Source organism: Hylaeus volcanicus, chromosome 7 (genome assembly GCF_026283585.1).
Source record: "Hylaeus volcanicus isolate JK05 chromosome 7, UHH_iyHylVolc1.0_haploid, whole genome shotgun sequence".
NCBI classification, from domain to species: Eukaryota; Metazoa; Arthropoda; class Insecta; order Hymenoptera; family Colletidae; genus Hylaeus; species Hylaeus volcanicus.
The window spans coordinates 7562184-7584168 of NC_071982.1; the positions used below are offsets into that span (position 1 = coordinate 7562184).

A 21985-nucleotide genomic window follows, 5' to 3' on the forward strand; every position below is an offset into this window, starting at 1 on the left:
TGAACAAAAAATTGTAAAGATTCTTATTCTGCATGAAAATAAGTAGTGTTGTAAATTGAAAACGTCGTAGAGAAACTCGAAGAGGACAGCGAATGGGATACATCAGCAAGTTTGAGACCGAAATTTCACAGGAATATCGGTATGTCAACACTAATTAGGATTCAAATTTGTATTCTTCTGACGATTTTTTTAGTTTTACCATAAAAAATGCGAAACAAATCTTTCGAATTTTCGAATAAAATCTTTCCTCCAAGGAAATGTACACAGATTCTAAAAAATGAGCAATAAAGGTACAATAAGAGATTCTAGAGGTTCCAGAAGAGATTCTAAAGAATAGAGGAAGACCTTAATTTTGCAAAAAGGGAAAGTCTAAAATTGCCCAACAAAAGGGAGAATTCTGTCGTTTCCTCTTTTGAACATTTTACAAAGCAGGAAACGAGAGAAACACATCAGCAAACTTCAAACTTCAAGCAGTTTTAAGAGGCTTGGAACATCAAAAACTAAAAAAATCACGTTTTTTAATTTTTTAAAGTAAATTTTAAGCAATTCTGAACAAATCTACGCAAAGAAAATTGAATTTGGAGCACTAGAAGTGGTAAACAAAATTTTTTGAAAAAAAAAAGAACGCAATTTTTTCTAGGGTAAAGAAGAGAGTAAATTTCCGAAAAAGCGGTGTTTTAATCGATTTTGATAAAATTAAATACTATTTGATAACATTTGTATCGATAATCGAACGGGATATAGAACTTTTTAGTTTTTTGCGTCTCCTGAAAACCTAGGTTTTTGGTACAAAGGTACCACTTTTCTCAGAAACGGTTGGGCCGATATGATTCAAATTTTTTCACACGTGTTTTTTGATAGTTCGACCTAATTTACACCGAACTTTTATTTCCTTACATTTCTTACAGTTTTATCGTGTTCTTTTCACTAAGTTCGTGTCGTCGAACTTTTTTCGCGAGAAAAGAAGAAACTTTGTGAAAAAAAATTTTCATTCTCTTTTTTTCTTTTACCAAAAAATTTTTGTTACCACTTCTAGTGCTCCAAATTCAATTTTCTTTGCGTAAAATTGTTCGGAATCGCTGAAATATTAATAAAAGAAAAAAAAAGTGATTTTTTTTTTAATCTTTTGATGTTCCAAGTCCCGTAAAGTTTAAAACCGTCGATCGGGCTCGGCTCGTTTCAAATTTCCCGCCGTCGCGGTTTCGGTCGCGCGGCGGCGGCCATTTTGCTAACCCGAGATGTGGAAGTGCAGATACGTGTTACCATCGAAGAAAAAGTACACAGTGTCGGCCGTGGGAGGACGCTGATAGGCGGTCCCCGGGAGAGAGAAAAGGAGAGCGAAAGAGAGAGAGAGATAGAACTATCGAAGAAGAGACACTGAACCGTGGGAAAAGCGCGACGAGCGAGTGAGAGAGAGAGAGAGAGAGAGAGATAACGAACAAGCGGCGCATGCCGTAGCCACGGCCCCCGACTCGCTCTAAACTCGTGCAGCCTGTCGCTGTCGGTCGAATTTTAATGGCGGCTCGTTCCGATTCTCTCTCTTCAACAGTGTTATCATAAACCGACGTCGTTTCTATCCCTTTATATGTTACCAAACGGAATATCGGAGAGTTCCAGTGAATCGTCGGCGTGTCTATTCCGTGGTCCGAGGACTCGCGTCGAGGCTCTCGTCAAGGACATGGTGCATATCCGCGATGTGTCGTAGCGACCCTCGCGTACGAACATTCCATCGCGCGGTCGTGTTGTACGGTTTGCCTTTTACGCGGAGGGGGCGATCGTAGACGAGCAAGGGGTGTCTAGTTTGGTTTCGAGCCGATATACGGTGTTATCGATGCTGACGCGAGTCCGCGGTGGAAACTAACGAGAGCCGCGCGGGGCCGACCGATGATCGTATCGGAACGAACGAATCGAACCTGCGAGCTTTTTTCATCCCGGAGGTAAATTCTTTTTCTTTCTCGCGGTGAAACCGATCGCGGGGACGTACGTCTCCGCTGGTCGTGGATCGCGTTAAACGTTATTTACGAATACAAAGGTGGATTTTAGACGAGACTAATTCGTTCGCGTTATTGCCAGGCGATTATCGACGGGGACCGGAATATCCTTGCCTTTGTGCGAAGACACTGGCCTTAGCTGTCAAGTGCAGCTATGCTGCTCGCACTAATGAAGGGCGGTGCGTGCAACGGTGTTACTCGAAAAGTGTGGAGCCATCTGCCCTAGCCTGACACGTCGTCGTCGGGATGTTTTAGTACCGAAATCGGTCAGTGATATATTATTTACACTTTTGACAGTTACCGTTCCGGATCACGACGAATGCCTGCGCCTGACCACGCATGTTCCCCTCTCGGCAAAAACAATCCGTCGAAATCGGGCTGGGACTATCCGAATGTCTCGCAGTCGGTCCGATAACACCAACGAAAGCGAAATATTTCTCGTTCGGGAAATGTTTACACCCGAGCCATGTAAACACGTTGCTTTCTCATTGTTGAAATGGTTGAGGTTGAAATTAGAGGTGGGCAACGAGATCAATTTTTACAATTTAACAACTCGTAATCCGTTCCTTGAATCAGAAAATGAATCATATCCAACGTGCTTATCTGCTAAAATAAACATAGCAAATGAATTGCTACGTAGCATTTCTTATTCGTGGAAAGTTTTCGCTGTGTAACTACCATTGGAAAAACTGAACCAAGCTTCAAAGTTAATGTAACACTTAAGCATTTGTTAAAATTGCATAATCCATTGTGGGTACAATCTGAACCATAAAGTGAATTACATCGAACGTGCAACGTGCTTATCTTATAAAATAAACATAGCATATAAATTGTTACATAGCATTTCTTAACAGTAGTTACACATCTAGCTGTATAACTACTGCTTTAAAAACTGAACCAAGCTTCAAAGTTAATGTAACACTTGAGCATTTGTTAAAATTGCATAATCTGCTGTGGGTACGATCTGAACCATAAAGTGAATTACATCGAACGTGCAACGTGCTTATCTTATAAAATAAACATAGCATATAAATTTCTACATAGCATTTCTTAGCAGTAGTTACACATCTAGCTGTATAACTACACTTATATATACACTTTAAAAACTGAACCGGGCTTCAAAGTTAATGTAACACTTGAGCATTTGTTAAAATTGCATAATCCATTGTGGGTACAATCTGAATCATAAAGTGAATTATATCGAACGTGCAACGTACTTATCTTATAAAATAAACATAGCAAATAAATTGCTACGTAGCATCTCTACTCTTATTCGTGTAAAGTGTTGCCTCATCATTGTGTAACTACCGTTGGAAAAATTGAACTGGGCTCTAAAGTTGACGAAACACTTAAGCATTTGTTAGAATTGACGACTAGGATGAAAAATGAATTTCTTTTCAACAATTTCCTATGGAATTTTGTATATTAAATTGGAATCTAAAGACTCGTTGAAAATGTATCATACAACAGTTTCAACGAGTTAGAAGTATTTACAGTCAGTGTAAAAAGTATTCGTACAGGAACCATTTATTTTAAATGGGGTGCTGTACGAATACTTATTACACTGACTGTATTTCCTATCTAAATTTGAAATTAAACATCTAAAATGGAGACAACTAACAGATCCAGATCGGAATTCCTTGACGGATAGTTTTTCTGCAAATTTATTTTTCATTTTATCCTTAATTTTACCCTAAATTTAAACTACCTGTTGTTGAAATATTTCAGAGGTACCAGGCAATGAGCATCATGTCGGTGCCTGGACACGTATACAGCTGGTAGTACCGATTGGATACTGGCTTTCCACCAGCGGGACTCAGACCCTTGTTATACCTTCTACGCTTCCTACCCTAGACTCGTACACGCACAAACGCGCACGCATAGCGTGTGCGCATGTGCTTTGTCAACTCTCGCCTGCACAACATGAGATTCTTGGGATTTGAATCATTTCCCACTTCGCCCGCTGTGTCGTCGTCTCCTAAGCTGCCACTGCCGTCCCAGCGCGTATCCCTTTCATCCATGTCTGTTGCCACCTGGTTCTTGGTGGTATTGGTAACTGCAGCCATAGATACGCCAACTAGTACCGCTCCACCTGTGCCAGAAAACAGATCTCAGCACGTAGTAACACAGTTTCCTGCGGGGGATGGCCAACGATATGGATTTTATCCTCTAGATCCTAATACAACGAGAGAAGGTGCCCTCCGATTCAATCACCTCACCATAGACCCTGTTACGGGACGATTGTACGCAGGTGCCATCAACAGACTTTTACAGTTGGATTCTAACCTCGGACTGGAAGAATATGTTTCTACAGGTTAGCCATCGGTTCACACTTTTATATTTACATTTCGTAGAAAAGTTTCGTGGGAAAGTGAGAAAATAATTATCCTTGATCGTCGTTTTCAGGACCAAGACTGGATAATCCTCAGTGTCACGCGACAGGCTGTTCCAGAGACATAGCAACGTCTCTCATGGACAATGTAAACAAACTACTGGTCGCCGACCTCGAATCACAAACGTTGATCGCTTGTGGCTCTCTCCTCCAAGGTGCTTGCGAAAAGTACAAAATGTCGAATATATCCATCAAGCCGGAATTCATTCCCTACAGCATAGCAGCCAACGACGAAAATTCCTCGACGTACGCGTTCATAGGACCCGAAAGATACAACGCATGGGGACAAACGAATATTTTGTACGTCGGCACCACGTTCACCAACAGGGGAGAGTACAGGCACGACGTGCCGGCCATTTCCAGCAGAAATCTTCACAATTTAAAAGTCGCCGAATACATGTTCAACAAACAGCCGGTCGTGTACATCGACGTGAAGTATCGGGATCACTTTCTGGTGAAATACGTGTACGGTTTCAACGCGAACGACTACGCGTATTTCGTGCTGGTGCAGAAGCAATCCTATCTCCCCGAACAAGAGGAATTGGGTTACACATCGAGATTGGCTAGAAGTTGCATAAGCGACCCGAATTACGACAGTTACACGGAAGTGACGCTGCAATGCACCATCGACACGGGAGACGGAAAGCAACATTCTTATAATTTAGTGCAAGACGCGAAAGTAGCGCCCGCTGGAAGCGACATAGCGATGCAACTCGGTATCTCCGTCGGCGATCCCATCTTCGTCACCGTGTTCTCGCCGAGTAGAGGCATCACGAACGAGCCGCTGAACCGCTCCGCGGTCTGCGTGTACAGTTTACAAGACATCGAAACAAAGTTTAACGAAAATATTCACATGTGTTTTAACGGTAGCACCAAGTATAGAAACATGGGCTACGTCAGCGGTCCTATACAAGACGGAAAGTGTCCCACAGCAGGAGTAAGTCTAAAGTCTGACATATTTTCTCATGTATGGAACATTGTACGTCTACGAAACGGAGTGACACGCTTAAAGAGTCGCTCTCCATACGCTCTTCGATTTTAAATCGAATTTTTCGGATATTTTCGCCAAGCGCCGGATACTTGACATCAAACCTATCGATATTTATTCGCGACCGGTCTTAAAGGCACACTTTTCGATTGCAAAGATATTTGACGTGATTTTAAATTTCAATAATCCATGGAACAATTGTATAGAATCTTTATATTGTATATAAGAACTGTACACAAAAGTTGGGTTCGGTATTAACAAGTAACAAAATTGACCAAGTACCAGATTGTCTCTTTAAGTGGCTCACTCTGTATACATCTTTCAATGTACATTTTAAATCATACCTCGATTTTTCTCTCCAGACGACAGGCAACATTTTGAACTTCTGCGAGGTTGGCTTGAAGATCTCCGGAATGTCGCCCATCGTTGGACAAGCGATTTTACACTTTCCCGACGAGTTCGTCACCTCCGTAACGATAGCCAACACCGAGAGTCATACCGTGGCGTTTCTGGGAACCAACGACGGGGTCCTCAAGAAAGTTTTGCTCTCCGGAACCGAAGCGTTCGTGTACGAGAGCATCGTGATCGACGAAGGGAACCGATTGATGCCCGACAGTCTAATTTCACCGGACGGGGAGTACATTTACGTTTTGTCGAATTCGAAAATTTCCAAAGTTCAGGTCGAGCATTGCAGCAGCTACACGAACTGCAGCAGTTGCCTCGACGCGAAGGACCCTTATTGCGGATGGTGTTCGTTGGAGAAAAGGTAATATTTCACGTTATTACCTTCAAAAAGAAAAAAATAAAAGAAATGGAATTGGGACACTCTGTATAGAATCTCTCTGTTAATTCTTAATCGCTTCTTGATCACATTAATTATTCCACGCTATTCGTTTTTAGATGTACGGTCAGAGGCGACTGTCAAAAGGCGAGTCACAGCAGTCCAAGATGGCTGTCTCTGGGCACGGGTCAGCAGTGCATCGACTTCGAGCAAGTTCTTCCGGATCGTATGCCTATCAACCAGATGACCACGGTCCATTTGACGATCAGAACTCTGCCCGAATTACCAGCCGGCGCTAATTACAAATGCGTTTTCGGCAACGCGGAGCCCATAGACGCGTTAATGACCGGCTTCGGGTTGTCGTGTCCCACGCCGCCCGTTTCAGAGAGGTCCGGTATACCGGAAGGCGCCGACCACGTTCTCGTACCGCTCTCCGTTCGCTCCAGCGAAACCAACAAGGACTTCGTTTCGCGAAACTTTGCGTTCTTCGATTGCTCCAGGCACACCGTGTGCACGGAGTGCGTGAAATCGCAGTGGGCGTGCAGCTGGTGCGTTTACGACAACAAATGCACGCACAACACGAGCTGCCAGGGTATTATTTCCGGAGAAAACGTGAGTGTACGTAATAATCAGGTTTCGCTACCTTAAATACATATATAGACGTAAAAAAATTCGAATCCAAGTTGAGAGGAAACGAGTGTTACATATTAACACTTTCGCTGCGGATGACGCACATGTCCAACTGAAAATATATATGGTTGTTTTTATTATTTCTGTTCGGCAATCATATATAAAATAAGTTACTACAAATATATGTCTAAGTCCCAAATTCTGAGACTTCAAAGGATTTCAGAATTAATGGTTAAATCAACATATGTTTGATGCAGTAACAAGCTGGTTTAAAAACAATATGTACAAGTTAATAACATACAATCATTAACGTTTATAATAAGTAATGCTTAAATCTAACCTGAATCGATACAATTGTCGATAGCTAAACCTTTATTTATGTTCTCACAATACCACACGATGTGAACGGCTCGGAGTCTCGTTTCACATTCACTCTCGTTAGCAACCAACCACAAAGCCAAGCTTGACTACACTCAAGCTTACATATGTATCCCAAAATAATCATATCAGAACATTTGTAAGAAATTTGTCATAAAAACAAATACAATTGCAGCTCCCAGCGAACGGTTACTTATATCCGTCCGCAGCGAAAGTGTTAAACGCGATAACATTTCTCTAAAATTCTAAATCTTAAAATGTGTATTATGAGAAAATTAAGCGATTAATGTCATTTATAGAATCAAGCGAGCCTGGCCGCGCACGGAGCCCAGTATTGTCCGAGGTTCGTCCAGCGAAACGAGCCGCTGATGTTGCCGAACAGCGTGCCGAAGGAGATAGTGCTGGAAGTGGAGAACCTACCGCATCCTCAAGTGGGTCACAGCGGTTTCCAATGCATCGTGACGATCGAGGGGGCGAACCTGAAGGTCCAAGCCCGCGTGGACAGCAGCCGGTTGATCGTCTGCGACAAGACGGTGTACTCGTACGAGGCGGTGACGGGCGAATACGAAGCGGAGGTGACCGTCGTCTGGAACGCCAATCACCACGTCGACAAGACCACCATCATCCTGTACAAGTGCGAGGTGTTGGGTTCCCATCGCGAGCACGCCGACTGTTCGCTCTGCGTGACGAGGGACGCGCGTTTCGAATGTACCTGGTGCGGCAATAGTTGCGTGTATCGACACTCCTGCTTGCACTCGCCGTTCACCGAATGCCCGAAGCCTAGAATAGACATGATAAAGCCTCTGAGTGGACCGATCGAAGGCGGAACGCTGGTGACCATCGAGGGGAGCAATTTAGGATTGAAGGAGACCGACGTGGGTGGAAAGATCCACATCGGCAAGACTCCGTGCACTCTGGTCGACTACGAGGTGTCCGTCCGCATCGTCTGCCGCACCGGACGCCACGAAGCCACCGACACGGCCTCCGTCGTGGTCGGCAACGACGCCGGTTACACGGAGAGCGCCGTTCTGTTCAATTACAAAGACATACGGCTGTCTGGCGTGTATCCGTCGGTCGGTCCTCAGAGCGGTGGCACGCAGCTCGCCATCACCGGTATGTTCCTGAACATCGGTAGCACCATCTCGGCTTACTTGGACGAGCTACCGTGCCACGTGAACGCCACTCAAGCCAGCAGCACCAGGCTGACTTGCGTCACGAGCAAATCCGACCGAGAGAGGAGAATCGAAAGACTGACTCTCAGCATAGACGGGGCGAATCGCACGTTAGTTGGAAACCCATACAATTACACCCTCGACCCCACCATTATGGAGATCAAGCCACTGACTAGCTTCGCTTCCGGTGGTCGCATGATCACCGTCCACGGCACCAACTTGGACACTATTCAGAAACCGGAGATGGAGGTTTACTTCGACAACGAACCGCTACCCATCAATAGAACCGTCTGTACTGTATTAAATCCCACGCAGATGGAGTGCCCGAGTCCAAGCGTCGCCAAGCGGTTCACGACGCTTAGACGCAACGAGCGCGCAGTCGGCAGCCAGAGCACACCGGCGCAATCGCTGAAACTGAAGGACTCCCAGTTGTCTCTGAAGATAGCGTTCATCATGGACAACGTGGAGAGCGTGAGGGACTTGGAGAAGCACTTTCAGAGCCTCAGGAACCGTCTGCTGTACGTCGAGGATCCCAAGTTCTTCGCGTTCCCGCAGAACATTAAGCTGTACAAAGGCGACACGTTGGTCATCGAGGGAGAGAATTTAATTTACGCCAGCGACGAGTCCGACGTGAACGTCACCGTAGGCTCGATGCCTTGCAACGTCACTTCTCTAGCTTCCACCCAGCTGGTGTGCATCCCTCCCGAGCAACAGCCCGCCGACACGGATGAGCTCGGGATCAAAACGGAGAACGGGTTGCCTTTGGTCGTGGTGCGGGTGGGCAGGAGCCTCCGGTTTCCGATCGGCTACCTGCGTTACGAGGTGATCAAGTCTTATCCGATCCCGCCGGAAGCGATCGGCGGTATCGCCGCTGGCACGTTCGGTCTCGTGCTTTTGTTTGTTTTGGTATTAGTTATTTATAGGAGAAAGAGCACGCAAGCCGAGAGGGAGTACAAACGTATCCAGATACAGATGGACACGCTCGAGAGCAACGTCAGGATGGAATGCAAACAAGCGTTCGCTGAACTTCAAACCGACATGACGGACCTTACGGCGGACCTGGAGTCTTCCGGTATTCCCACCCTCGATCACAAGAACTACATCATGAAAGTATTCTTTCCCGGTGTTACCCATCATCCGATATTAAACGACCCTAGGTCGCGCAGCAACGTCTCTCGCACCAACTACGACGCGGCCATGATCCAGTTCGAGCAGCTGATCAATAACAAATATTTCGTGTTGACGTTCATCGAGACCCTGGAGGCTCAGAAAGACTTCAACATCAGGGACAAAGTGAACGTCGCGTCGCTGCTGATGGTGGTTCTGATGGGCAAGATGGAGTACGCTACCGACATACTCATGAATCTTTTGCTTAGACTGATCGAGAAAGCGGTGAACACGAAGCACCCGCAGCTGATGCTGAGGAGGACGGAGTCCGTGGTGGAGAAGATGCTTACCAATTGGATGGCGCTGTGCATGTACAATTACTTAAAAGACTACGCCGGTTCCTCTCTATTTTTACTGTTCAAGGCGATCAAGCACCAGATAGAAAAGGGCCCCGTGGACGTGATCACGCACGACGCGAGATACTCGCTGTCCGAGGAGAGGCTGCTGAGAGAGCAGATCGAGCACAGCGTCGTCACCTTACACGTCGTCCAGGACGATCTCGACGAGAAGATACAGTGCAAGGTGTTGGACTGCGACACTATAAATCAAGTAAAGTCGAAGATCCTGGACTCCCTCTACAAGAACACTCCTTTCTCGCTGAGGCCGTCCGTTCACGACGTAGATCTGGAATGGAGGCACGGCAGAGGCGGTCACTTGACGCTACAGGACGAGGATCTCACCACCAAGTGCAGCGGGGAATGGAAGAAGATAAACACGTTGGCGCACTACGGCGTGAAGGAGTCCGCGGTGATGTCGTTGATCCCTAGACAGAACGACGGTTTCTCCGTGGCGTGCAAGCCGCCCTGTCACAACTGCAAACCGTCGCATTATCATCATCAACAGCAGTCGCTTCACCATCACTCCCACCACCATCACCTCCATCGGCACGCGAATCATTGTTCGTCCACGCATCTTCCATCCACCCCCAATCACAATTTAATCAGTCCTGTAATGTACAATCACCCCGTAAGCGGTTTGTATTTCGAGTCGCAACACTCGCCGCCGATCATAACGGCCAACGGCGACGTTGAGAGCGGCCACGGCGGCAACCAACGGTTATATCATTTAGTAAGGCCTATAGAAGAGAGCCACTACCCGCCCGGTATGGGTTTCACCGGCAGCAAACACCACCACCCGGAACGAACGCACAAAGCCATACCCGAGATATTTTTAACGAGACTGCTGTCGACGAAGGGCACCGTTCAGAAATTCGTCGACGACTTCTTGAACACGATACTGACGGCGAACGAGGCGCTACCCAGCGCCGTCAAGTGGCTGTTCGACCTCCTGGACGACGCCGCCAAGCAACACGGGATCGTCGACCCCGAAGTGGCTCACGCGTGGAAGTCGAACAGCCTGCCGCTCAGATTCTGGGTGAACTTTATCAAAAATCCAGACTTCATGTTCGATATCAACAAATCAACGACGGTCGACTCGAGCCTCTCCGTGATCGCGCAAACGTTCATGGACTCTTGCTCGATGACGGAGCACAGGCTGGGAAAGGACTCGCCCTCCAACAAGTTGCTCTTCGCTAAAGACATACCCCACTATCGAGAGAAAGTCGGTCGCTTTTACACGGATGTACAGAGACTGCCGCAAATCACCGACCAGGAAATGTCTAGCGCCATGCAACAGTTGAGTGCGTCGCACGCGAACGAGTTCGACGTGATCGCGGCACTCAAGGAACTTTACATCTACGTCAGCAAGTATTACGAACAAGTAAGTAACATTGAAAGTATTGAAACAGAAACCCTGGCTCGGCCGACGTAATCTGTTCAATGTAATCATTATTCCTGTAAGCGAATCATAATTTTACAATCTTTTCACCATCTTCTGAGAATCCTTTGACCATCTTTTGACCATCTTTTGAGCATCTTTTGAGGATCTGTTCAGGGATTAAATGTATGCACGTGTTCGCAGATTCTCGAGGCCTTGGAGACAGACGCGGGCTGTCGCAAATTACACCTAGCCCACAGGCTAGAAAACGTAGCGTGCACGCTCGAGGGCGAAGAAACCAGTGCCTGCTGACACAACCTCCTCGTCGCCATCCCAGGACCCGTCAATCTCTCCAGAAACACTGACTAGTGCCTCCACTTCATGCATCAGATACACCTCGTTACATATGTACAAATCTACACACCATGTGAATAACAATGCCGTAAATACGCGCGATTTCGTTAAGGCTAGTCAGGCGATAGTTTTACAGGATCAATCAGTCCTGGTGTAGCGTTTTTGCGTCTCTATGTCATGGCCGTATCGAAATACGCTCGTGCACACGTACAGATATCAGCGAACAGCAAATAGACGCGACTCTAACCCTTAAACCTCTTTTTATTAGTATTCGTAATATTCGTTTATTTTAGTATATACATTTATGTGTATATATATATATTTGTATTGAATTGCAAAGAAGCGACGAAAGGAAGAGAATACTTGATTGTTTCTTGGAAAATCGAAGGAATCGTGTTTCCTTTAGCCAAGTATTTATCGCGCGCACGTTTAAGGATTCGAGAATGCAAATTCTTCTTACTTCTTATTATTTAAAATGTAAAAGAGAAACGATAAAGTGAATTCGATTTTTTGTTGGCCGAATGTCTCTACGTGTATACGTAAATACGGAACACATACATAACGTAAAAAAAAGAAGAAAAAAAAAAGAGGAAAGATAACGTGCGTAAAAGTAAGTGAGAAAGCCATAGTGTCCACCAGACTGTTTGTACGAAAGCGTACGGCAGCGAGTAGTCTGTGATCCGAGCACGAGTGGCTATGCCTACTATCTTCATTACGATATATAATTATTAATATGTTATATATTATATATATATATACATAAAAAATATATATAAAGCAAAGATCACGCAACATACACCTCCACGGATTGTAGTGAGCTAGTTAGAGAGGGTCTATATATGTATTATAAGTTGGGGTGAAAGAACCCTTTCAGAGAGAATAAGAGATAATATTAAATTAAGGCAATTAAAGTAACGTTAAACAAAGGAAAGAATTGAGGAATTAAGAATTACGAGAGCAGTTCGGACTACTCTAGGCCTATCTACGTATGTTCGGTACGTAAAACAAAAAGAAAAAGAAAGAAACAAATTACCGATTCAGTACGTTTGTCCTTTTTCTTTTTCTTTTTTTTTTCTTTTTTAGTCTATTTCTATTCGCTTTACGCAATTACACGTATAAGTACGACCGTTGCTCTATGATTTCCGAGGCCACTATGTGGATCATATAACGACTTTTACGACTATTTTACGAATTATATTATACTTATTATTGCTCTTATTATCGATAAGTTGTATTATTATCTATATAGGTACGATTATCGATTCGGCAGTGGTTATTGTCGTATATCGTTAAGTGCGAAACATGTGTAATAGATGCGAAAGCGGGAAACAGATCTTTTTTGCATTACACGGAGAACATTTCTAGACTCTTTCGATTCTCTTTCATTTCGAGAAAATGAAAATCTCGGCGTCCGGTCTGGTTGTACCGTTTCTCTGCGATTTGGTCGATTGTCGCAAATCGAACGCATCGAAAAAAAGAAAAGAAAGAAAGAAAAAAGAAAACTTAACGAAACACAACGACGAACAGTATTTTCTTCGGATTACAGCTCCGGTTTAGTTTACGTAAGACTGCCTGATTTTCAGTGTTTGCATTTCAAGGAGACGTCCCGTCGATACGTTATCGTTCCGAGCGAAAATATAAGCGTTTTCAACCATTGAATTCACTGCCCATCGCGCACTGCCAAGTTTCTCCATGCGCTTATACAAACAGACCTATTCGACGTTCGAACGAGCCACAAACGAAACCGATCGTTTGACGATTCGTAGGTCTGGGAAGTCTGGGGTCACGCTCACTCTTGTACTTAATTAACGCTCTCTTGTATTTCGACTACTCTACAGGGCCCCAGGTTTCCTCTGTCGCGACAACTAAACCTATGTATCTCTCTATTATATGTATTGTATTTATTTATATTACGACGAACAAATTAACTTTACGGGAAATTGTACGTCAATCTGTCCTATGTGATTTAGCATATTACACACATATATATATATATATTTTTTTTGTTCATACGTATGTATGTATCTTGAGTATCAAGACTGTGCGTATGTTTCTATACTTCTCTTTGTACTTTATTTCTTTTTCTTTTTTTTTTTTTGTACGTGCAGCAGCTGCAATTTTCTCGAGACGTTAGATTCCGCTGCTTTTATTTTGCATTTAAGTTTCTCAGTCGTACGGAACACGTATGTTACGAGACACTCCGGAGAAACTTATAAGCATTACGAACCTCGAAGCCATGTAATAATTTAATTTTTGTATACGCTATATGTTTCCAGTGTGCATTTCATGGAAAAAAAAGAAAAAAAATGTTAGTTGCGAATAATTAGATAACGAATGATAACAGAACGAACGAGCCTAGGCACCCGATGAATCTTTGATTATTTATATATTCATTCTGTTATCATTTTTACGATACGCCTAGAACACGCAGTTTGTTTTTCTTATATGTATTCAAGGTACTCGTAAGGAATTAAAAGCGACTCTCTTGTATATTGAATTTAAAAAAAGTACGCGTATTGTAAGTAACGGGGGATTATTTTGCCGAGCATTCTTATTTGTTGAACGTACTTTGTTTTATATCATTCGAAAAGTGTAAACGTATCTTCGAGCGAGTCGGATTACTTGATGTATAATACAAGGCAGACTTCTTTTTCTTTCTCTTGTTTTCATTGCAGAAAAAGAAGTAACGCTACACTTGACACCATCTCGAATAAAATAAAAATAAATATGCTGCCTGCTCGAAATTGTTAACGACTCTTCGGATAAGAACATTACGTCTAACGCGACCACGTTCGAAACAAAGGGCAAACAAGGTGCGCGCTCTTGTGTAAGAAATGAATGTATAAAAGGAACGATGAAAACAGTGATTATATTTACAAATGCATCGAGTATATTCTTCTTCGACTTTATGTGTAGACTACAATACATACCGACTATATAGAAATTTTAGAAAATCGAGCAAAATACATGTCTTTCCAAATATTTGAACAAATTGTTCGCGCAAACGATACAGTTTTCTTTCTCTTTTAATAAATTTGTAAAATAGAATGTTCTCGCGGTTTATTCGTCTTCCTACATTGGACGTAGCTTGAGCGAAATTGCAACGGTAATATTTGTAAAAAGATTTTTATCGGAACGATATCGTAATTACGATATCGCGGATCTTGCGGCGCAAATATTTATGTTAAACGAAAGTATCGCGCAAATTATGTATCGTGTATACACAATTTAGTTGTAAATTAAAGACATCTTTTTTTTTTTTTTAAATTCCATCATTAAGTTACTGTCACGCCGTGTCGCCCACGAAACCGTAGGTTAAGGAAACGTGTGAAATTTAACGAACAATTCACGGTACGAAATGTTTAAACAATCGCCGCCCTGTGTTATTCGTAAGGAGCTTGATATTGAGTTACGAGTACGCATTTTCTAATTATACTTGAAACCTGTATTAAATTAATCGCTGAAAGTGTACGCGCGTGTATATTCAGATACGTACTATCCCTTAGATTGTGGATGATACTTTTTTATAGGTAGAGATACGTATGCGATCCGAAACGCTCCGTTTTCTTTTTTTTTTTTTTTTTTTTTAAATATTGTTGCTCGATATTTTTGTATCAGCGAAACTCGTTCGAAGAATATTTAACCTTTAGTAGGTATCTCTCTAAATACACGTTCGATCGAAGCGAATACTAAGTATAATAGATACGTAAAAACGAAGCTCCTGGAATTGTAAAATTCTCTGACTTGTATTTTTTTATAAACTTAAAGGAAAACAATTTTCATTCCTAGCTAAAGCGATAATTAGCGACAGCGATTGTCGAGGCACGAGACACAAACGTGAAAACCATGTAACGTCCACAATGTAAGGAACGGTTCTCTCGAGGGCGCAACGAATGTCTTTGATTTAACAGTAATCGCGCATAGCGCAGATTGACGTACGCTCGCATACGTGCGCACATATTCGCATTTATACATCTCGTCGCTGTTATCGGAACTCGAAAGGACGCCCGACAATTGTGTGGTACATCTTTGACGATCGTTCGTTTCGGAAAATTCGCGCGGAATCTTGTACCGGGAATAGAAAGTACGAAAGGTTCGTCGCGACGCGTGACGAATACGAATCTCGACGAAACTCTGCCGACGTTTTTCCTTAAATGTACAACTCTGTACAGACTTCGTGTAAAATGCCTGCGTATCGTAGGAGAGACGAAATTATGACGACATTTAAGGAAAAAGTGCTTGCAATGTCTTATTGTAAACCAGAGATTATAATATGAAACGATTCGTCGATCGGAGAATTTGATGATTTCAGAAATTAGAATCTGTAGAGCGATGTTTAAGTTAAACTAAATTTCTTGTGAATCTTGTATCTTCGAAATTGTCAAGGAGACCTTGAAACGTCGAGGTGATCTCAAATTTTATATTGTACTCGACGTCCTTCGGGCTGAGGTCACTTCAAGGTCACTTCAAGGTCACGTTCTGATACATCACGTAAATAACAACATATTGCTTCAATCTTCGACGAATCGTTCCGTATATCTGAGACTCGAGAATTCGTAAAGTCAACAAATTCGCCCTGTTTCGTCGGGGCCTGGCCGACGTACGACCGCAACCGGTTAAATTCCGTAGAGACGAATCGATTAACTCGGCGTAATTTCTCGTTATTTCGTATCACGCACGACAGTTTACTCCATCCATCTGAAAAGCTTGTCAATTCCGCATTAAACGTATGTACCGTATCGTAATTAAATCGAGGAATGTTTCAGCGGTTTACGAGTCGAATTAGTATGTCATGCTTCGTAGTATAGACGAAATCCGAACGTCGTGTCGAATTAAAATTATTCTTTGTTAAGCTTCGGAAAACGATGGGGGGGATGATTCCGTTCCCTGAAAGAATAGACTCGAAGCGTATCCGTCGTCGCGGGAACACCGCGTGCATGAGAATTTATGCTAAACGTGGACGTTTCCGTTGCCACGAATCTCGAGCGCGTCTTTTCCTCGTTATGTAGCCTACAATGTGTACGTACAGTCTGCCGAAGAGCTACGGTGAACTTACAATAGCTTACGATACTTTACAATATTTTTAACAAAAATTTGTACATTTTTGGGAACTATATTTCATTACAATTTATTGTAAATTTCCCTCGCGTTCAATTTACATTCATTAGATTGATTAGATACCGAAAGCCCTCTTCGCGCATAAAACTCTCCTATTTCTTACATTTATACTCGTTACATTATACTCGTGTTAATTAGGTCACCGTATATCTTCGGCCAACGAATGCAAATTGTGTGCGATACCGCTTTACGTGTGCCGTATGAATGCGAGTCTCTAGATGTGTGTACGTGCGCGAAATGCAACCCCTGAAAAAGGTCCTCTGTAAATAGTGTTCAACCCCCCATCTCGCATATAAGTAGGTTTTAAGTAACACTCGAGAACGAAATGACTCTTGCCAAATTTTCAATGGGACGTAGGGACAAACAAATAAGCATTTGGAAAATTGCAAAAATATATTGGTATTATAAATGAATCCTCACGGTCGTGGCACCTCTTCTTGTAATACCCGAAAACTTTCTTTCGCACGATTCTACTTCTGGCCGAAGTTAAAGGAACGACTCCTTTTCGTACAAAAAATTATATTTTTTCAGCTAAAAGTTACGATAACAAATTACATTCAGGCGATCATTCCGTGCATATTTCGTAATAAATTCGATTAAAACAATGTAAAAGGTAAAATTTGTAAGTTTCGCGTACAATCTGGTACAATCTGGAACATAGATTCTGCGCGTAGCTCGATATAAAACTGATATTATCCATCTAAATTTCATCGACTCGTTAATCGTAATTACGGCTGTTTCTTTAATTAATTAATCGCTCCACGCGTAATCCTCTCGTAAAATTGGTATTATATAATTTGTTCAAGTTCCCTCTATACCGTAAAATATTGTCAAAATATTCGTATAGCCGAGAATTTTATTCCACGCCTGACTTGATCTTGTACAGTAGCGATTTCTCCTGAGATTTTGTCGAAGACAACGTTGTTGTACTGGACGAAGAATTTTTTGAACTCGGAGCAGTACTTGTACTTCGTTTGTCCTGTTTTGCTTTCTTCATCATATCCTTTAACCTTCTGTCTGCGCTTATAATATGAATATTTGGTGTAACTTTGTTTCCGCCACCTATTGAAATAAATAAGAACAAATATGTATGCGATCTGCTCCTACGGAAGTTCACAAGTAAAATCTACTTTTTCTTAGGAAACTTTTGATAATGTTCAACGTTAACATCGAACTCACTCGCGTTAGATTTCTTTGGTTCCTTGGATTTGCTTTCTATCACTGTTTTTGGTGAACTCCTCTCTTTAGAGACCTGTAAATTAAAAGTACTTTACAGTGACTGCATTTCACTGCAACGTAACTTTCATTTCCACAGGATTCCTTAATGAAAACAAGGAGAATAATTTATAATGCGAGTGAATACACACACCTGAGACTTTGAACAATTCGAGCAATACCAGACCAATCCTGGAACATCTATTTGAGAATCTAAAATATGCGGAACGTGACATTCCTGATGGTACAAAGAATGGCACTCCGAACATTCTACCAGTCTGTTCCTCGCGCCAACGTCCATTCCTTTGCAAATAACGCACGTCAGGTCATCCTCCAATATTTCTAATGCTAACGTGTTATCAGTCTGTATAACATCAGGCGGCGTGTCGCGCGTCGGTAGATTCACAGGGGAACTGTTTTTACTCGACTTGCTCGAATGTTTGGAAGAAGATCCGGAGCTTTTGCTCTTTTTACCACTGCTGCTGCTGCTGTGATCGCTCAGCACCGGTTCCTCCATCATATACTGTAATACAGAACATTCGAGGAATCAAACTTTCGAAATTATACGACAACAACTTTGCATACAGAGGAAACAAGTATCAGATATCTTTTTACGTGAACAAAATCTTCTATGCTTCGTAAGTGTCCTGATATCAGAACTAACTCTGTAAGTACAATATCTTTAATCAATATAAATCGATTACATTCTCTTCTTGGTAACCCTGTGTACTGCTTTGAATTTAACTCGATGTTATTCGATTACCTTTTTATGTAATACGTTCGATAACATTTTAGACGGTCCATATTTTTGCTTGATGGCTTCGTCTAGGAGCACGCGTAGCTGTTCCGCAGAGTCTTTATTAGTGGAATGTAAAAGGTGCAAACCTTGCATAAATTGAGGATCTAAATCCAACTGCGACATGGTACAGTCGGCTTGTTTTAATCTATAACATGAAAAAATTTGTATACAAAAAGTTCTGCCGTAGTATATACGTTTATAAATCTTTTGTTACAACAAATGTTTTTTGTACTTGTATTATGTAAAACATGCTTAAGCAACGAACTGCGACAATAGATGACATTAGATTGTAGGTTATATTTGTCTATTATTGCAACATCTCGTTTAAAACATCTGTAACTACTTATATGGCATATTTGATGACACGTTACAATGAATTGACGAATACTGTGGAATACTGTTCTGAGATTGCGAACTTACAAATTTATTAAAGAGATAATGCGTGGTTATCCGTGATATATTTACCTATCACTTTATTTATTATATTTAACTGTTACATGCGATACGTTGCAATCAAAAACATTGCACGTATTAAAATTACGAATTACAAACTCTCTTGGTGTGTAAAAATCGACGAATGTTAATAAAGTTTCGTTCGAATGTATTTAGATTTAAGATACCCAGTTTTCGAATGATACATAACACATTCGAATACGCGATACAAAGAATTTTTATTCGACTCGAATGGAATGGATGATAAAATTATAACGGATCACGGGAATCTAGGCTTTTTAATATCATATTCCATATTCAATCAACGCCCACGCCGTGTCCATTATTTTACATAATATGGGACAAAACGATAGGATAGGAATGATAGATTTATATTAGTATGTTTCTCTTCCAACAACAAAATTGTAATAAAATGTACATTTTATTCATCGTACATGTTTGGTACGAATGAATGCATTCGAGAAGATGAGTATGTAAACAAATACATATTCCATTTAAAACAAAAAAAGGATCGTTGTGTACAAAGAATTATGTTATAAAAGGAGTACCAATCGGTACCATCGGTGGAAAAAGGCCCATATTTCTAGAGAAAATAGTTCTTTCTACCTTACATATTACTAAATGGACTATTTTACATCGACAATAACGATAGAAATATTATTGTAAAAAAATAAGGCGCCATACAAACAGGTCCAAAATCGCAGATTAGGATTGGATAATATAAATATAAAGGATTAATGTTAAAGACCCCAGAAGCTTTAAATTAATGAGTAAAACAATGGAATTCTGTAAAACAATGGAATGTTACGGACAATGTGAAACATTTTTATGTAAAAAATGATTTATTTAACAATATTACAATTGAAGTTGTCAACTACGCATTTGAATCGAACAAAGAAAGAAAATGATAGTGCTGCTCGGTGATTGGCTGCACAGCGGTCGCCATATTTCTTTGGAAGTGGAGGGGGTGAGTAGCGCTCTTCGACCATATACAGGGTGTCCAAAAAATGTTGTATCACCTTGAAAGGGGTGATTCGGGAGGTGATTTGAAATAAATTTTTCCTTAGCGAAAATGTTGTCCGAGGTTTCATTAAGGAGATATTAAGCGAAAACCCCGACCAATCAAAGCGCGAGTATGTCGATTGAGCGTAGGCTATGCGCTAGGCGCCTGCGCTCATTGGCTACCGCGGGCGCTCCACCGGCATACTCGCGCTCTGATTGGTCGGGGTTTTTTGTTAATATCTTCCTAACGAAGCCTCAGACAACATTTTCGCTAAGGAAAAAGTTGTTTCAAATCACCTCCCGAACCACCCCTTTCAATGTGTTACAACATTTTTGGGACACCCTGTAGTACCATATGGTCGAAGGTAGCGCTGGTAGCGCTGCTCGGTGATTGGCTGCTCGCAGACAGCGGCCGCCATATTTGCTTGGAAGTGGAGGGGGTGAAGTCCTTCTCGATCTGTTCATCTGTTCTCGATCCTAACCGATTCCTAACCTCGCTGACAGGAAACTATTCAAGAGCATATGCTCGGAAATTACTTTAAATTGAAATTAATATTCATTCGAAGATGAATTCGAGAACGCAGACAAGAAGAATTCCCGAATCGGAACCGCGTATAGATTACGTACAGTGCGATGGGCTGGTGGTTATGAAAATGGTGAAACATTGTCACGAAGAGTCTATGAGCAACATGGATGTTGCCCAAGGCGCCCTTCTCGGTTTGGTCGTTCAAAACCGCCTCGAAATCACGAATTGCTTCCCTTTTCCTAAGAACGACGAGATCATGGACGAAGAGGAATATCAACTGGCCATGATGCGTCGTCTTAGATGGTAAATATTCTAAAGCAATGGTTCTCATATTCTTTTTGGTATTTCTACGATACTAAATATAATACGGTGTTTTTACAGGGTCAACGTAGATCACTTCCACGTCGGGTGGTACCAGAGCGCAGACGTTGGAAACTTCTTAAATTTGTCGCTTTTGGAATCCCAGTATCACTATCAAACCTCCATCGAGGAATCGGTTGTGCTTATATACGACACGGCTAAGTCAGCCAGAGGTTTTCTGACGTTAAAGGCATACAGACTCACTCCGCAAGCTATACAAATGTACAAGGAAGGGGAATTCACTCCAGAAGCTTTACGTACTTTGAAGATCGGTTACGAGAGCCTCTTCATTGAAATACCAGTTGTAATAAAAAACAGTAATTTGACTAATATAATGATGTCCGAATTGGAAGAAATGATTCCTGAAGAGGAAGGTACAAAATACTTAGACCTTGGAACAGCCACTGTTTTGGAGAACCAATTACGTTGCTTAATGGATCGCGTGGACGAATTGAATCAGGAAGCTATGAAGTTCAACAGGTATCAACAGTTAGTCGTTCGCCAACAACAAGAGAAGAACAGACTTTTAGCTAAAAGGGCCCAAGAAAATGCTGCCAGGGCCGCCAAAGACGAGCCTCCACTGCCAGACGACGATATCAATAAACTCATGAGACCCTTGCCTGTTCCACCAAGACTGAATCCAATGATCGTAGCTGGTCAAATTAATACGTACAGCGAGCACATTTCGCAATTCTGCGCTCAGAGTTTAGCAAAATTATATATCACTCAAAGTCTTCAAAATGCGAAAGAGTCAAAATCTTCGCATTGAGAATCGTATTCATAATTTATCCATTTGTATAATATTAAAAATGAAAAAATGACATTAAAGGTAATAAAACTTTGTGAAACTATCTATGTATACGTTAAAAGACTTCCTTTTTACTCTATTTGCTTTACACATTTACAAAGTAAGTAAACAGTAGGTGTATATACATTTACAGTT

General features: G+C 42.1%; 3 protein-coding genes across 9 annotated transcripts; 2 read left to right on the forward strand and 1 right to left on the reverse strand.

Annotated features, from left to right (window-relative positions):
* The first annotated feature begins 1179 nt into the window (after positions 1 to 1179).
* LOC128879410 (plexin-B) lies at positions 1180 to 14449 on the forward strand. Of its 5 annotated transcripts, none has more exons than XM_054128512.1 (8): positions 1180 to 1937; positions 2074 to 2257; positions 3720 to 4305; positions 4398 to 5350; positions 5734 to 6137; positions 6272 to 6770; positions 7460 to 11218; positions 11420 to 14449. In XM_054128512.1, the coding sequence occupies exons 3-8, from the start codon at positions 3885 to 3887 to the stop codon at positions 11525 to 11527; spliced, it is 6144 nt and encodes a 2047-aa protein (XP_053984487.1). In that variant the 5' UTR covers positions 1180 to 1937; positions 2074 to 2257; positions 3720 to 3884; the 3' UTR covers positions 11528 to 14449. The 5 variants fall into 5 exon arrangements, with proteins under 5 accessions (XP_053984487.1, XP_053984489.1, XP_053984490.1 ...); XM_054128514.1 differs by having other exon boundaries at positions 6272 to 6764; XM_054128515.1 differs by having other exon boundaries at positions 4398 to 5320.
* Positions 13640 to 19512, reverse strand: LOC128879411 (integrator complex subunit 12-like). Of its 3 annotated transcripts, none has more exons than XM_054128518.1 (5): positions 19122 to 19512; positions 18666 to 18846; positions 18057 to 18425; positions 17867 to 17939; positions 13640 to 17749 (listed from the first exon to the last, which is right to left on the reverse strand). In XM_054128518.1, the coding sequence occupies exons 2-5, from the start codon at positions 18822 to 18824 to the stop codon at positions 17544 to 17546; spliced, it is 807 nt and encodes a 268-aa protein (XP_053984493.1). In that variant the 5' UTR covers positions 18825 to 18846; positions 19122 to 19512; the 3' UTR covers positions 13640 to 17543. The 3 variants fall into 3 exon arrangements, with proteins under 3 accessions (XP_053984493.1, XP_053984492.1, XP_053984494.1); XM_054128517.1 differs by having other exon boundaries at positions 19167 to 19510; XM_054128519.1 differs by lacking the exon at positions 19122 to 19512 and adding an exon at positions 18934 to 19104.
* Positions 19513 to 20581: 1069 nt separating this feature from the next.
* On the forward strand, positions 20582 to 21893 carry LOC128879201 (eukaryotic translation initiation factor 3 subunit H). Its single transcript, XM_054128128.1, has 2 exons — positions 20582 to 20985; positions 21064 to 21893. The coding sequence occupies exons 1-2, from the start codon at positions 20723 to 20725 to the stop codon at positions 21809 to 21811; spliced, it is 1011 nt and encodes a 336-aa protein (XP_053984103.1). The 5' UTR covers positions 20582 to 20722; the 3' UTR covers positions 21812 to 21893.
* Positions 21894 to 21985: the final 92 nt, after the last annotated feature.

What these genes read in the sequence shown, in the direction of transcription:
- LOC128879410 (XM_054128512.1), top strand. Translation starts at nt 3,885, where the DNA reads ATGTGCTTTGTCAACTCTCGCCTGCACAACATGAGATTCTTGGGATTT. An exon ending in GGAAGAATATGTTTCTACAG is followed by an intron (nt 4,306 to 4,397) that starts GTTAGCCATCGG and finishes CGTCGTTTTCAG; the next exon opens with GACCAAGACTGGATAATCCT. An exon ending in TGGTGTTCGTTGGAGAAAAG is followed by an intron (nt 6,138 to 6,271) that starts GTAATATTTCAC and finishes ATTCGTTTTTAG; the next exon opens with ATGTACGGTCAGAGGCGACT.
- LOC128879411 (XM_054128518.1), bottom strand. Translation starts at nt 18,824, where the DNA reads ATGTCGCAGTTGGATTTAGATCCTCAATTTATGCAAGGTTTGCACCTT. An exon ending in CGAACGTATTACATAAAAAG is followed by an intron (nt 18,426 to 18,665) that starts GTAATCGAATAA and finishes TCTGTATTACAG; the next exon opens with TATATGATGGAGGAACCGGT. An exon ending in ACCAAAGAAATCTAACGCGA is followed by an intron (nt 17,750 to 17,866) that starts GTGAGTTCGATG and finishes TTATTTCAATAG; the next exon opens with GTGGCGGAAACAAAGTTACA.
- LOC128879201 (XM_054128128.1), top strand. Translation starts at nt 20,723, where the DNA reads ATGAATTCGAGAACGCAGACAAGAAGAATTCCCGAATCGGAACCGCGT. An exon ending in ATGATGCGTCGTCTTAGATG is followed by an intron (nt 20,986 to 21,063) that starts GTAAATATTCTA and finishes GTGTTTTTACAG; the next exon opens with GGTCAACGTAGATCACTTCC.